The sequence below is a fragment of the Camellia sinensis genome, chromosome 11 (genome assembly GCF_055761805.1).
Source record: "Camellia sinensis isolate YWXY chromosome 11, ASM5576180v1, whole genome shotgun sequence".
NCBI lineage: Eukaryota > Viridiplantae > Streptophyta > Magnoliopsida > Ericales > Theaceae > Camellia > Camellia sinensis.
Genome location: NC_138971.1, coordinates 137259525 through 137274655, shown reverse-complemented (window position 1 = coordinate 137274655; position 15131 = coordinate 137259525). Strand labels below are relative to the sequence as shown.

At 38.3% G+C, this 15131-nt stretch overlaps 1 protein-coding gene across 1 annotated transcript; it reads left to right on the top strand.

The window, feature by feature from the left end:
* Window positions 1-384: 384 nt before the first annotated feature.
* On the top strand, window positions 385-14241 carry LOC114300285 (ATP-dependent zinc metalloprotease FTSH 4, mitochondrial). The gene is made up of 7 exons (XM_082895521.1): window positions 385-703; window positions 1339-1402; window positions 3404-3667; window positions 4124-4369; window positions 5245-5369; window positions 5627-6103; window positions 12952-14241. The coding sequence occupies exons 1-7, from the start codon at window positions 677-679 to the stop codon at window positions 13897-13899; spliced, it is 2151 nt and encodes a 716-aa protein (XP_082751647.1). The 5' UTR covers window positions 385-676; the 3' UTR covers window positions 13900-14241.
* The last annotated feature ends 890 nt before the right edge of the window (window positions 14242-15131 follow it).

Here is a 15131-nt window from a genome sequence, read left to right as displayed (position 1 = left end):
GCTCCTCCAATCACCATCTGCCATGTGTTTGTGGGGGGGTTGTGAGGGTGGTGATTAGAGGGGTCTCTATCATGACTCTTTTTTTTAATAGACTGGATTCCAAATTGGATTAGACATTTATTGGATTTACTTTTAGTTTCATTTTGATAGATTGAATTGTTCACGTTTAAAAATTCGTCGAATACATTATTATTGTAAAAAATTAAATTAATCGAATAACAAAAATTATGTATTCAGATTAATTTTATATAAACAATTTATTTTCTTAAAGTTAAATATATAATTACTATTATCTCATTGACTATACTTAACAAATTCTGAAATATAAATATTTCAAATTATTAAAATAAAACTATAAAATGAGCCTAATGGATCGGAGATCACCTCTTCGGTTCAATTTGGGAATGAAAAGAAGCAAGTCCCTCCTCTTAACCATTACGCAGAGAGTCCGATCAAAAATAAAAAAAAAACCATTACGCAGAGAGAGAGAGAGAAAATATATATATATTTTGAAAATTAATTAAAATTTGATTTTTTAATTTAAAAAAAAAACCTATATATATATATCACTTAAAATAGATTAAACGCTGAAATTATCTTCCCAAAATAATCCATGGTAGAATAGTGAGTGAGAGAGAGAGAGAGAGAGAGAGGACTTTTGCAAGGCTATCGGCAGATGGGTTTCAGGCGCCTTTTGACGCAGGTCAGCTCAACATTCATCCCAAATCCTACATCCCTCTTTAATCAATTGTTTTTTCATACAATTTCTCTGATTATACTGAGAATCGTCTCCACGATTCATGACGCTTCTCGATTGTTAAGATGACGAAAACCCTAATCTAAAGTGTTCTCTAGGGTCTTTGGACAATAACCCTTAAATTTATTCACATTATATAATATGCTGATTAACCTCAAGTTTATGTCTCGAAAGTAAGCTGATTGGGGTGAAGATTGCTTTTTCATTTTTTCAATTGCACAAGGTGATGTGGGTTATTTTATTTATTTATTTTTTTATTTTTTTGAAGAGATTGCATTTTTATGGAACTGATCAGCTTTCATAGCTCTTTTTTGCTTGTAATTGCTATATTTTTCAGTTTTTCTTTTATGGTGTGGTTTTTGATTAAATTTATCATATTATTGGAATGGGTTGATTTTATCTCTTCTGTGGAAATGGTGAGGTTTAGGGTCGTTGAGTTTGACTTGGGAAAATTTGTTCTTGATTGTTTGGATGATTTTACCCAATGCTTTGAGTACAAAACATCAGTATCGAATTCTGGTGTTTTATGTTTGGTCTCTTCTCTGATTGTATTATTATTGACTATGTTTACATTGCGGCAGGTTTCGAGGCAGCAATTAAACAGTTTGTTACCTAGATCTTATTTGACTTACCAAAGGTTTGGAGGTGTGTGTACGATTTGTTCGCACTCTCAATTCATGTATTTGTGCAATTGTTTACTTTGCTATTGATTTGTGTACTTTCATCAGTTGATCTCTTGACTTTACTAAACTTGATATATCTGCATAATCATGTTTTCTCTATGGACTCTTGACATGATCTTTTATTTCTTTGTATGGTGATGTAGACAATTACATAAAATTTGATAGTTATTATATTAGTTAATGCCTTAATGGATGCATCAGCATTGAACCCCATGCTCCGCCGTTATATTGGTTAATGCCTCAATGAATGTATCAGCGTTGAACCCCATGCTCTGCCGACACAGATTGACAATCAGGAGTTTACGTTTGTCTTCACATTATGTACAAACATCTTTTAGGGTGTTGTCGACTTTTAGCATTTAGTCAACAAAATTTGACAGGCTTGTTGCCATTTTTTTAAAACATTTTTTTTCTTCCCTTTTCTTTTCTTGCTATGATCATAGGATGGTAGGCTGTTCAATAATCAGAGAGTAGTTCCTTAGAATGACTGGTAAATTCCATTGTAAGATTGACCATTGTGTAGCCATCTGAAGTTGAACCCATGTTGGAACGGTTCAACATTGCCAATGGTCTTGAAGTATAATGAAAAGAGGATTTGCAAAAACCAGATTTTTTCATTTTCAACCAGGGCGAGGAGGGCCTTGCTGATTTTTATTATATCAATCATACTAAAGAGATTGTGGAGGTGAAGTCATGATGGTTGGATGATTTTTCTATCTAACTTTTAAAACTTGCCAAGTCAATCACTAGATGATATGAACATACTTATGCAATAGAAACTTAGAAGAGGCCACCCATCAGATTCTTAGTGGAATACATGAACCACAGGGTATCATCTAGTGTTTTGAATAGTAGCTACAAATTGGAACATTTTCATAAGATGCTTTTGGGCACAACGAAAATAACATGAACAAGATATAAAAGTGAAGGTTGTACCTAGTGCACAAGGCTCCCACTTCTGCTCTTTTTTAATTTTTTATTTTCGTGGAGAGATTGATTCTTGTGACTTGAACCCACCTACAAGGCTGGGTGCAGATACCACTTGCCATTGTGCCAAGGCATGATAGAAAATCCTCAACCCAATGTTGACCCTCTTATTACATGGGTAAGATGATATAACCCATGTTCTCATTTAATAAAATAGGTCTTGCTAGGTTTAGAATGCTTACCCTGCTAACCCAATAGCATATGACTTGTTTACAACCTATTCAACTTGTTCATCCATAATTTAATTAAGTAAAAAAGGAAAGAATTTTTTGTTTTTTATTACACCTACTTATTGATAGTTTTGCATATAATAACGATAAGTATCATGCTAGAATAGCCTTTCTTAAATGGGTAGTTAGGTGGTTTAAGTAGGTTTTGCAGGTCTTTTGAGGGTTCGTAGCTCCCTATTTATTGCTTGAAGGTAATTTTCCTTGTTTCCCTATGAGTTTAGATGACCGAGTCTTGACTTTCTTCTATTTATTCCTTTGTTGTCTGTTTGGGGAATTTGTGCATTTTCATGGATATATTGGCTTTATAAAATTTCTATCTAGGCTGAATGTACAAGGCTTCGCCCCATCTGTTGGTGCTTATTTTCAATATAATTTACTTGTATGGGTTAAACATGTTGACCCATTTATGTCATGAACCTACATAACCATAACCCAAACCCAAACCCAAACCCAAACCCAAACCCAAACCCAAACCCAAACCCAAACCCTTGGACTCATATTGAGTTCAAGTCATATTTGTGGATCGTCGATAACTCCCTCCTGTACTATTATACTAACCTTAACTACTAGGCCATTCGTGCAGATTATTTTATTTTGTTTTATGTCATTCTTTATAACACAAAAAATAAATAATATGATGGGTTTCCCTTTCTGCAGGGAATATAGTTTCAGGTCTTTTCTTTTCTTTTTTTAATGTCATTCTTTATAATAAAGGACAAATAATTGACAGTTCCCTCTTTGTGCAGGGAATAGACTTTCAGGTGCTCAAGAAAGATTTCAGTCGAGTTATGTTGGCAGTTTATCTCGCAAAGTATGTGATACAGATGGATCAAGTGATGTCGCTTATCTAAAAGAACTTTATCATCGAAATGATCCTGAAGCTGTGGTAAGGCTATTTGAGAGTCAACCTTCATTTCACTCTAACCCATCAGCAATTGCTGAATACGTGAAAGCCTTGGTCAAAGTTGATAGGTTGGATGAAAGTGAGTTGCTCAAGACATTGCAGAGAGGTGGGTATGGGAAAGGAACCACTCTTTCCAGTTGTCTTTTGAAGTTCTCTCACGCTTTTATTTTGTTGCTTTTATGTTTTACATGTTATATTATGTTCTACTAGTAACAACTTTACCTTTTTATGTACTAAATGAAGGAAGACTTGTTTCTTTGCTCCAATTTACTTCAAGACCTTGGGAATTTTGTTTCATGGGGGAGCTTGGAGTCTTAGCTCCACGGTTGGGCTTCTTGTATTTTATAATAACAATTTTGTTTACGAATTTCTTTTTTATTTTCTTAATTTTAAAAAAGCACGTATGAAATTGTTCTTTAAGAACATATTTCACCAAACTTGCCTGACAAATTTTTTTTGTCATCACCCCTTCAGAAGAATTTTGCAACTTCATCAGAAATTCTGTTTTTTGGCAATCTGCTTTTTCTTTTTCAGTTTTGACCAACTAAACAGGGCATTGCAGGGATTGTAGGTGCTGCTAACTCACAAGCAGAGGAAGAAAATGTAGGCGGCCTTTCAGCTTTTAGGGATGTGGGAAAAGCTACAAAAGATGGTGTTCTTGGAACTCCTAGTGCACCTATACATATGGTGGCTTCAGAAGGAGGATATTTCAAGGAACAGTTGTGGCGTACAGTTCGTGTTCTGGGCATGGCCTTTCTCTTGATTTCTGGTGTTGGAGCACTCATTGAAGATAGAGGAATTAGTAAAGGTACTACTATCTTCTGATGTTGCAGGCTTCTTTTGTTATCTGGTTCCAATACATTTATGTTTAAGTGATTATTATGTTTTTCAGGGCTGGCTTAATGGCTAAGCCAACAAAGCTGTCGCTTAAGGCCTCTGATTTCGGAAGGCCCCTAAGTTTCAATTCTCTTTGTTAAATGCTTAAAAAATATATATTATATTTCTTATCTTACTGTTCAAAATAAAATTATCTTCTTGTCCAAATATTAAAATAAAAAAACTTATTATCAATTGATCACTCGTATATACACTATCAACTGAGATCATGGACAATTTTTTATTTTTTATTCTATAAGGGCATTTTTCTTAGTAGTTTGTTTCTTTCTTATCATGAAACTTTCTTTTTATCAATATTGTGTTTGTTGGTATGTGTTTCTTACAAAGTTGATTATCTACTTTGATATTATTATCGTGATATTTAGAAATAAAAATCTCCTATTTATTGATAAAAGACTCAAAATACTGAAAATACATATTTTGTTCAAATGCCCATAATAAACATCTTTGTCCTAGAATTCATAAAAATATTATTTATGTTCAAAGACTCCAATTGTAAAGGTCTTTTTTTTTTTTTTTCTCATCTGAAAGTTTTAAAAAAATCTCTCGCCTCATGACTTTGAACCCATAACTTCAAGGTTATTAGGCCAGGGTTTTATCATTGAACCCAAAATTCTATTTACAAGAATATAAATTTAAATTTACATAAAAAAAATACGCAAAAAGTTGATAAATAATATAATTTAAATATAAAAGAGCCTTGTATTAAAATTCCACTTTAGGCCTCATTCAAGGTTGAGCCAGCCCTGACGTTTTTCCTTTTCTGTTACTGTTTATACTTTTCAGGACTTAGTCTACATGAAGAGGTGCAACCCAGCATAGAATCTAACACAAAATTTAGTGACGTCAAGGGTGTTGATGAGGCAAAAGCTGAGCTTGAAGAAATTGTTCACTATCTTCGAGACCCTAAGGTAATATCTACAGGCCTTGTTCTGTGTTTGGTGTCCTGGTTTCTATCTACTTTTGTAACATGAGTAATTATGTGTTCTTCGTTATGCTTTTGCTCCCTTTACCTTCTTCATTTCTTTTATTTTTAAATGGCTGTTTGTAGGCTTACTTAGCCATCTATATGGTGAAGTAGCTATATCAACATTTGCACAACATAGCTGTTCATATGTTAATTTCTTGCACATTTTCCTCCCAAATTTGCAAACTTTTGCTTTTGCAGTGCTTTACTCGTCTTGGTGGCAAGCTTCCAAAAGGTGTTTTGTTAGTTGGTCCACCTGGCACTGGCAAGACTATGTTAGCAAGGGCTATAGCTGGAGAAGCTGGAGTGCCTTTTTTCTCTTGCAGTGGCAGTGAGTTTGAAGAAATGTTTGTGGGTGTTGGAGCCCGAAGGGTGAGAGATCTCTTTGCTGCTGCAAAGAAGCGTTCACCATGTATTATATTCATGGATGAGATAGATGCCATTGGAGGAAGCCGTAACCCAAAGGACCAACAGTACATGAAGATGACCTTGAATCAGTTGCTTGTTGAACTGGATGGCTTCAGACAAAATGAAGGGATCATTGTGATTGCTGCAACTAATTTCCCAGAATCATTGGATAAGGCGCTGGTGAGACCTGGTCGGTTTGATCGTCACATTGTTGTCCCAAATCCAGATGTCGAAGGGCGGAGGCAAATTTTGGAATCGCATATGTCAAAGGTATTATTACTCTTTCGAAAGATATTTTTTGCTTCCTTAGAAGACCATGCCTGTCATGACCCGAACCCGTCCCTATGGGTTAAGGCCATAACCGGCCAGTAATCACGAGATTACCTACGGCGTCAAACCAAATAAAGCAAAACTCATCAGAGTATAGAGGCCAAACAGAAGTAATTCAAATCTTGTCCATAGTGCTGTGCTTACATGGCACATCCAAACAACCAAACATATATACATTAATAACTCACAACAGAAATACAGTAGCATAAGTTCTGTACAGACAGGATCATATAAGTCTAAGTCAACCCATCGAAACTATATACAGGTATATACAAAGTCCTCGCCAACATGACAAAATAAATAAGACAACAAAAGGGCGAAGACGGGTCTCATGCGTGAGACGTTTGGGCTGACTCTTCAAAACTTCGACTGTTTCTCACAATTTCACCGAGGCTGGTTTTGGACGCCCCTTGGCTCACCTACATGTACATGAATGAGCGTGAGCGAATGCCCAGTGAATAATATCAAATGAGGTAGATACATAAGCAATCTTTGAAACAGTTACAGCAGACGGCCTTTGGCCCAATCACTTAGATCAATCGGCCTCGGCCCAATCATTCATGTTAATCGGCCTTCGGCCCAACCATTTATGTCAATCGACTTTTGGCCCAATCATTCATATCAATCGGCCTTCGGCTCAATCATTCATATCAATCGGCCTTCGGCCCAATCATTTATGTTAATCGGCCTTCGGATCATTCATGTCAATCGGCCTTCGGCCTAATCATTCATGTCAATCGTTGTCCACCATTCAAATTAATGAACGTACAAAACTTACTGTTAGAATTTACCAATTTGCTCCTCCACCTACCATCTCCACTAGCACCCACTTCACCTACCACCTCCACTACACTACACCTACTACCACCTTCTCTTCTATATATAGGAGTTGTAATACATAACACAATATCAGAAATCAATCTTGTAATATACAGAAATATCAATCAATAATACATACATTTTTACATGTATCAGAGCCATAAGATTTAGGCCTGTATTTTGTTTTCTCACCGGCGGGCAGCCGGCCAGCAACCTTGCCTTCGCTGCCCGCTGGAATTTTAGAAACAGAGGGTGAAACCAAGCCATGCTCTGTCTCTGTTTTCCCTCAACAACAACAACAACAACAGGGAAACCCAACCTCTCTCTTCTTCTTCTCAGATCAGACCTCCATCAACTCGCTAGATGTGGAGGGTCCGGTCAATGAATGGTGGGATCGTGAGATCAAGACCACGAGTCATATCAGACCATGTGTTGACAAAGTGGAGACCAGAAGCTCCGTCTGCCACGTGGTGTTGCATACCTACACCAAGTGATACACCCCCGCATTTGAAGTATGTCACCTGCTAGACGAGCAGAGGATACGACGAAATCCCTCCGGAATAATCGACGGTCGGAATGAGCTGCCGGAGCTCCAGAGTCGGTGCGAAGTCTCCGAAATCATCAACACACGCCTCCGTAACCGCCTCCACGAACAGAACTCCCTCGGCGTTGCAATCGATTTCGATTCGACCGTCCTCATCTCTACCGAGCCGCCCCGCCATGGGGTAGAACGGCACGAGCGCTCTGCTCAGCCCTAGCTTCATCGTCTGACTCTTGGAGAAGCAAATAAAGAGAGAGAGAGAGGGAACACACCGAATGGCTCTGAACTCTACTCTCCTCTTTCCACTTTCACACCCACTACCTTTTTTTTATTCAACCCACTAGATTTCTTTTATTTTCTTTTAATATATTGCCAACACACACACACCACACCCACGTTCCTTTCCACTTTACTTTTATTTTAATATCTATATATATATTTTTTATTATTATCCTATCTTTCCACCGTCCTCTCCAATAATACTTCTCTCTCTCTCACTTTTAACCCTCTCTTTCCTTTCTTTTTATTTTCATCTACACATCCCCTATATTTTCTCTTTCATATAAAGCGGCTGTGTTCTGCAACAATGCGATGATGATGTTTGTTTTTTTAAAAAAAAAAAAAAAAAAAAAAAAAAAAAAAAAAACAAACAAACAAACAAACAAACACGGAGGAAGAAGACGAACTGCAAACTCATTTTATTCATATCGGGCCTCACCCCGATCACCATTTTACACACAAAAAAAAAAAAAAAAAAAAAAAAAAAAATACAAACAACACAACCACACCCACAGTGAGATTTTTCTTTTCCCTTCTCTATTCTACTGCAGGTCTCTTCTTCTTACTTTTATCTTGGGTGTCCCGTGCCAGTCCGGTCTCCGTGTTTCCTTGTCCACCGAGCACGTTCACTCCCCCATACTCCTCCACTGCAGCATATGGAGGACCTCCAAATCGGAACATCACGGTGGCCTTCCGCTTCAGCTCCTTATTTTCCGCCTTCAGCACACTTATCTCTGCTCGCGCATCCTTATACATGCGTTGGAGCAGAGCCAGCTGGGAGTTTAAATGCTGCACCTCATTTGTCCTACTCTGCAGCCGGTTCGACAAATTTGTGACCGCTGTCATGGTTTCCACGCATGACTTCAGAGTATACTGATTTGCTTCCACATCCGACTGCACTGCCATTCTTTGCTCCACAGACCGCATCGGAAAGTTCAGCGGAGTAAACTCCGGGGCACTCGGTTGAGGTTCCAGTGCTACCGCTCCAGTTCTCTCTCTTGTTGACTCATTGAGGTCGGGAAAGAGAGTGAGCAGACTCCGGGAAGATGAAGCCATTTTCTGAGACAACAGAGTGTTACAGAGTATCTCTCTCAGAAATCTCTCTCAGACAACAGAGTATTACAGAAAATCTCTCTCAGAAATCTCTCTCAGAATATCTCTCACAGGTGTTTTTGCCTCAGCCTCAGCCTCTGTCTTATAGCCGAGGCAGCCACGCGCATCGCGCGCCTCTTGACGCCCGACAAACGGGCACACCTTTTCATGGCACATCTTTTGATAAAGTGGGCACGTCTTTTGATGGCACGCCTTTTTATGAATTGGGCACACCTTTTGAGGGTGCGACTTTTTAAGGGTCCGACAAACTCTGTAAACTGTCCCGACATTGATTCCGGTTAGCTCCTTTATGGGTCCGACAAGACTCTGTAAACTGTCCCGACATAGATTCCGGTTAGTTTCTACAACGGTCCGACATGACCCATAAACTGTCCCGACATAGATTCCGGTTAGTTTCTACAAGGGTCCGACAAGACTCTGTAAACTGTCACAACATTGTCTGCTACAACGGTCCGACATGACCCCATAAAGTGTCCTCTACACCGTTATGACACCACCATACAGTGTCCTCTACATGGTTATGACACCCCCATACAGTGTCCTCTACAACGTTATGACACCACCATCCAGTGTCTTCACCAATGGTCTGACACGACCATACAGTGTCTCCTATCATTTTTTATTTTTATGTATTTTTCTTGTTTTGTTCCTCTCTCCAAACTCAAGTTGGTTAGTTTCTATCCTCCTTGAGTTTGCGGGGGGCTGTTAGAATTTACCAATTTGCTCCTCCACCTACCATCTCCACTAGCACCCACTTCACCTACCACCTCCACTACACTACACCTACTACCACCTTCTCTTCTATATATAGGAGTTGTAATACATAACACAATATCAGAAATCAATCTTGTAATATACAGAAATATCAATCAATAATACATACATTTTTACACTTACATAGAAATAAACAATTGGACAACAGTATATTTCAAATATCTTGTTAAGATATTACTTACAGTGATCGGCTTGTGGATTTGTCCTGGAGCTTGACCCTATACATCATATAGCACCAAAGGGTCACAAATAATTGAATCCGTTCTAAATTTACATTTTCCTCTTTAGGCTTCATTCTTATCTCTTTAATTCAATTTCAATGCTTAATGCATGCCTAAGAGTGCTTGCAAGTGAAAGAGAACAGAAAACGAAACACAGAACGATCATACAAAATTTTCAGAAACAGGGTCCCCGCTCGAGCGTGGACTTCCCCGCTCGAGCGGACCCATGAGGTCTGCAAAAGTACTGGTTATGCCATTTTTATGCTCGAGCGTGGAACTTGGATGCTCGAGCGGAAGCCATCCTATATAGCTCCCTGCTCGAGCGTGGACTTCCCCGCTCGAGCGGACATCATGCCTGCAAAAATATACTAGGAGCACGAATTTCACGCTCGAGCGGCGGTTTCCACGCTCGAACGGACATCGAAATTCTGGAAAATCCAGAATGTGATCTTGAACTTCAACTTCAATTTCAATTTCAATTTCAAAGGCTCCAAGTGCATGATTTTGACTCAAACTTCATATATATGTGTACTAACATGGTACAAACACTAAATTACAACATTTTGAAGCTCAATTTCATAAATCAAATCCATGCATGGCTCATTTTCCACCAAATTCATTACTAACATAACAACTTCATGCATTCAAAGCTTCTACTCCCATAGATTGTACATGCATGTGACATATAACCCTCATTCTCATCCCACATGATGAAAAGATGGTCATGTAATTCAAGCTCAATCTATGAAGCACGGGTACTCCAAAAATAGTGCCGTACGAGTACCGGGTACTTACCGAGTGCGGGTACGCGTACCGGTACGGCGGTACGCGTACCGGGTACGGCAAAAGAGGGTCCGGTACGTTTGGCTTATTCGGGTACTGCATGGGTACGGCATGGGTACGGCGTGGGTACGCCAAGGCCAAATTTTTTTTTTTTTTTTTTTTTCCTGCCCTTGCAAATTAGCAATTATTATTATTATTTTTTATTTTTTTTGGTGCCCTTGCAGATCAGTAATTTTGATGTTTCTCTGTTGTCCTGTTTGTCTGTATAAATTGTAGAAGCATATCAACAAATGATTTTAATGTTTTTAAAAAGCAATTTGAACAAAAAAAAATAACAAAGCCTATAAAGGGTAGTTCTGTGTATGACTATGCATTATGTTTTTGCTTTAGATCCTCCTAGAATTTCTTTATAAAATCTTTAATCATAACAAACTTTTAAAGTTTATGCACAAAACATTAAAAATTGATACTGTATTAGTTGATTAGTAGTTGTTGGGAATGATGCAATTTTATGTATTATGCAAATTGCAATTGACAACCTGCACCAATTGAGAATTTTTTTCCTTTATTGTTGGTGATTAACTTTAAATCTTTCTTTGGTCTCCTGTTATTTCTTTGGTCTCACCCTATAAAAATAGCAAATTGATGAGCAAAAAGAAAGATTTTAAAAATAAATTATGATCACAAATTCACAGTGCATAACATATCAAAGTGAGAGATTTCACAAATATTATTTTTAACGCTTAATGGTTTTAAATTATAGGAAAATGAGTAGTTCTTTTTTTAGTTTTGATATTTAATTTTAATTTGTAGGTTGGATCCTTTAATCAAAAGTATATTTAAAAAAAAATAAAAAAATATCGGCGTACCGTAGCCGTACCCGTATCGTACTTTTTTTGAGTTTTGCCGAATCGGCGTACCCGCACTCGTACCCGTACCGTACTCGTACCCGCACCCGTGCTTCCTTGAGCTCAATTATGCAAATTCAAGACAATTATATACATGCATGCATATATAATCTTCCAATTCAACAAAACCAACTCAATACATGCTCTTGACCACAAACAACCCTTGAACTTACAAGATCACAATTTCAAACTTATGAATTCAGGGTCAAGTGCTTACCTAGAGGTTCAATTCTTCACAATTTCTAGTTGAATCTCCAAGTTTCTCAAGTTCCTCACTCAAATCTCCAATTGCTTCTCCCTCGCTCTCTCACCGATCCCTCTCTCTTTTCTTAGAGTTGAAATCAGCCCAAAATGTAACAAAGGAGAAGAGTTGAGGATGTAGTGCCTCTCTTAAAGTCCCACTAGTCACAATTATTTCAATATAAAACATTTGGGCACTTAATTCATTAATTTAATCAATTTAATCTGGTCTGAATTAATTTTTTAATTAAATTTCACCGTAGGCTCTAAAAATTATGTCAATCACAATGGCGTGACCAATTTCGGTTTCGGTGGCCGATAGGGCCTTCAATTTGATTTCCAAAGCAGATAATCAAACAGATATTCCTACAGTGAACAGATAGAAATTCAAAACCACATATTTTCACATAATGGCACACAAAATCATATTAAACACATAATCATACTCATATTAAGGACCAATTAGCATATTACGGAACAGGGATATCACAATGCCAAAGTATAGTAATCGATGAATGTCCTTTACCAAAATGCAGTGACAGTTGTGATCCTTTAAAGGGCTTTGGTTAGTCTTTTATTTCATGCTGGGCCAGATGCCATCTTTCTACCATTGGCTTGGTTGATGTAATTTTTGTACTCATACGTTTTCGTTTCTGTGATGCCTGTAAGCAAGCAATTATTATGTCACCCTCGGTTTTAAAAGATTATGTTTACTCCCAAGATGGGTAACTTCTTGTAGACTCTGTTTGGATCCAAGTAATTTCTCATGCAAAGGAAAACAAAAAGGCTCTGTTTGGTAGAGCTTTTAAAGTTTAATTATGCCCCTTAGTTTGAGTGTGTTATTTGGTTACAGTTTTAGAAAATGAATTCCACATTTACTTTTCAAAACACTCATTTTTTAATATTATATGTCACATCACTCAATTCAAACTCTTTTTAAAACTCATAACCAAACAAATTTTCCACACTCAAATCATAATTCTAAAACTCACAAACTCAAAATACAACTCTATTCTCAAATCATAATTCTAAAGCTCTACCAAACGCAACCAAAGTCTTTCTACCATTACTTCTAATTCATGATCCCATATTGCAACTACTGTTTGACAGGTCCTGAAGGCGGATGACGTTGAGATGATGATCATCGCCAGAGGAACTCCTGGCTTCTCAGGTGCCGATCTTGCAAACTTGGTCAACATTGCAGCTCTAAAGGCTGCAATGGATGGTGCTAAAGCTGTGAGCATGGCTGATCTAGAATATGCGAAGGACAGGATCATGATGGGAAGTGAGCGCAAATCAGCCGTTATATCTGATGAGTCACGAAAGCTGACAGCTTTTCATGAAGGCGGCCATGCTCTCGTGGCTATTCATACCGATGGGGCTCTTCCAGTTCACAAAGCAACAATTGTGCCACGAGGGGTGTCTCTTGGCATGGTTGCCCAATTGCCTGACAAAGATGAGACGAGTATATCTCGCAAGCAAATGCTTGCTCGGCTTGATGTTTGCATGGGGGGTCGAGTTGCAGAAGAGCTCATTTTCGGTGAAAATGAAGTTACTTCAGGTGCATCATCCGATCTCCAACAAGCAACTAGTCTTGCAAGAGCTATGGTTACGAAGTATGGCATGAGCAAACAAGTTGGAGTAGTTACTCACAATTACGATGACAAAGGGAAGAGCATGAGCACTGAGACTAGACTTCTCATTGAGAAGGAAGTGAAAGAGTTCTTGGAAAGGGCTTACAACAATGCAAAGACGATTCTCACCACCCATAGCAAGGAGCTCCATGCCCTTGCGAATGCGTTGCTCGAGCACGAAACATTGACGGGTAGTCAGATCAAGACTCTGCTTGCTCAAGTCAACTCTCAGCAGCAGCAACAACAACAACAGCAAATGGTTGCACCACATGGCACTTCACAATCCAATCTGTTCCCACCTTCAACACCTAACGCAGCAGCTTCAGCTGCTGCCACAGCTGCAGCGGCGGCGGCGGCGGCGGCGGCGGCTGCAACTGCAACTGTGACAGCCAAGGCTCAAGGAATCGCTCCGGTGGGATCTTAGCAGCGATCAATGTTGATGGTAAGACTCATTGCCTAGTGGCTATTTCCCATTCCGAATGTGCATATACTTAATTTTGCATGAAGGCCCCTTGTCTTTGAGAAGAATTGTAATTTGACAACTGCCATTGAAGTCTAAGGAAGCTGTGGAAGATTGGTGGCGGTAATGTGTCAAAATGTAAGAGTTATGTTTTAAGTCTTTGGGACAATATTTATTGTCCATTTTAATTTTGTTTGGCAATAGAGTTGACTGTAATTTTCAATCTAATTCTGCTGACCTAACCTTTTTGTTCTCATGGGATGAATTGTAAAGTTTCTATTTAGTTTCTATTATCTTACCCTTCAATGGCTTTTCACCGGGCGGGGAGGGGGGGGGGGGGGGGGGGTCTGCAAACAAAAGGAAGTTGAATGAAGTTCCACAAATATGGTTTGTTATCAGATACATATAGTTTTCTTCAAACTTTTGCTCTTATTGCTGTTCTGTTGCAGTTTAATTAGTTCGTGTCTGGATCTAGATTTTTGGAAGGAAAATAAAATGGAAGGGAAAAGTGAATAAATTATAAGTTAATTTTTTTGGCTCACACTAGGATGATTTTTTGATCTATTACTTGAGACTATTTTGTTATGTTTTTTTTCTAGAATTCAAGTCTGCAGCCATAGTTAGTGCATACCAACTGAACAATGCGCACAAGCTTGGCCATGATCCCTACGTGGTCTGCATAAATCACATCTGAGTATGGGCAATGGCTGCAAACTGATCTCTTTTTCTTGTATTCTCTTCCTTGGGGAAAACACCGCTCACAGCATCTACTGTTTGGCATCACTTGAATCTGAGCAACCAAATGAGGAAATTGAAAAGAGATTGAATGAAGTTCCACAAATATGGTTTGTTATCAGATACATATAGTTTTCTTCAAACTTTTGCTCTTATTGCTGTTCTGTTGCAGTTTAATTAGTTCGTGTCTGGATCTAGATTTTTGGAAGGAAAATAAAATGGAAGGGAAAAGTGAATAAATTATAAGTTAATTTTTTTGGCTCACACTAGGATGATTTTTTGATCTATTACTTGAGACTATTTTGTTATGTTTTTTTTCTAGAATTCAAGTCTGCAGCCATAGTTAGTGCATACCAACTGAACAATGCGCACAAGCTTGGCCACGATCCCTACGTGGTCTGCATAAATCACATCTGAGTATGGGCAATGGCTGCAAACTGATCTCTTTTTCTTGTATTCTC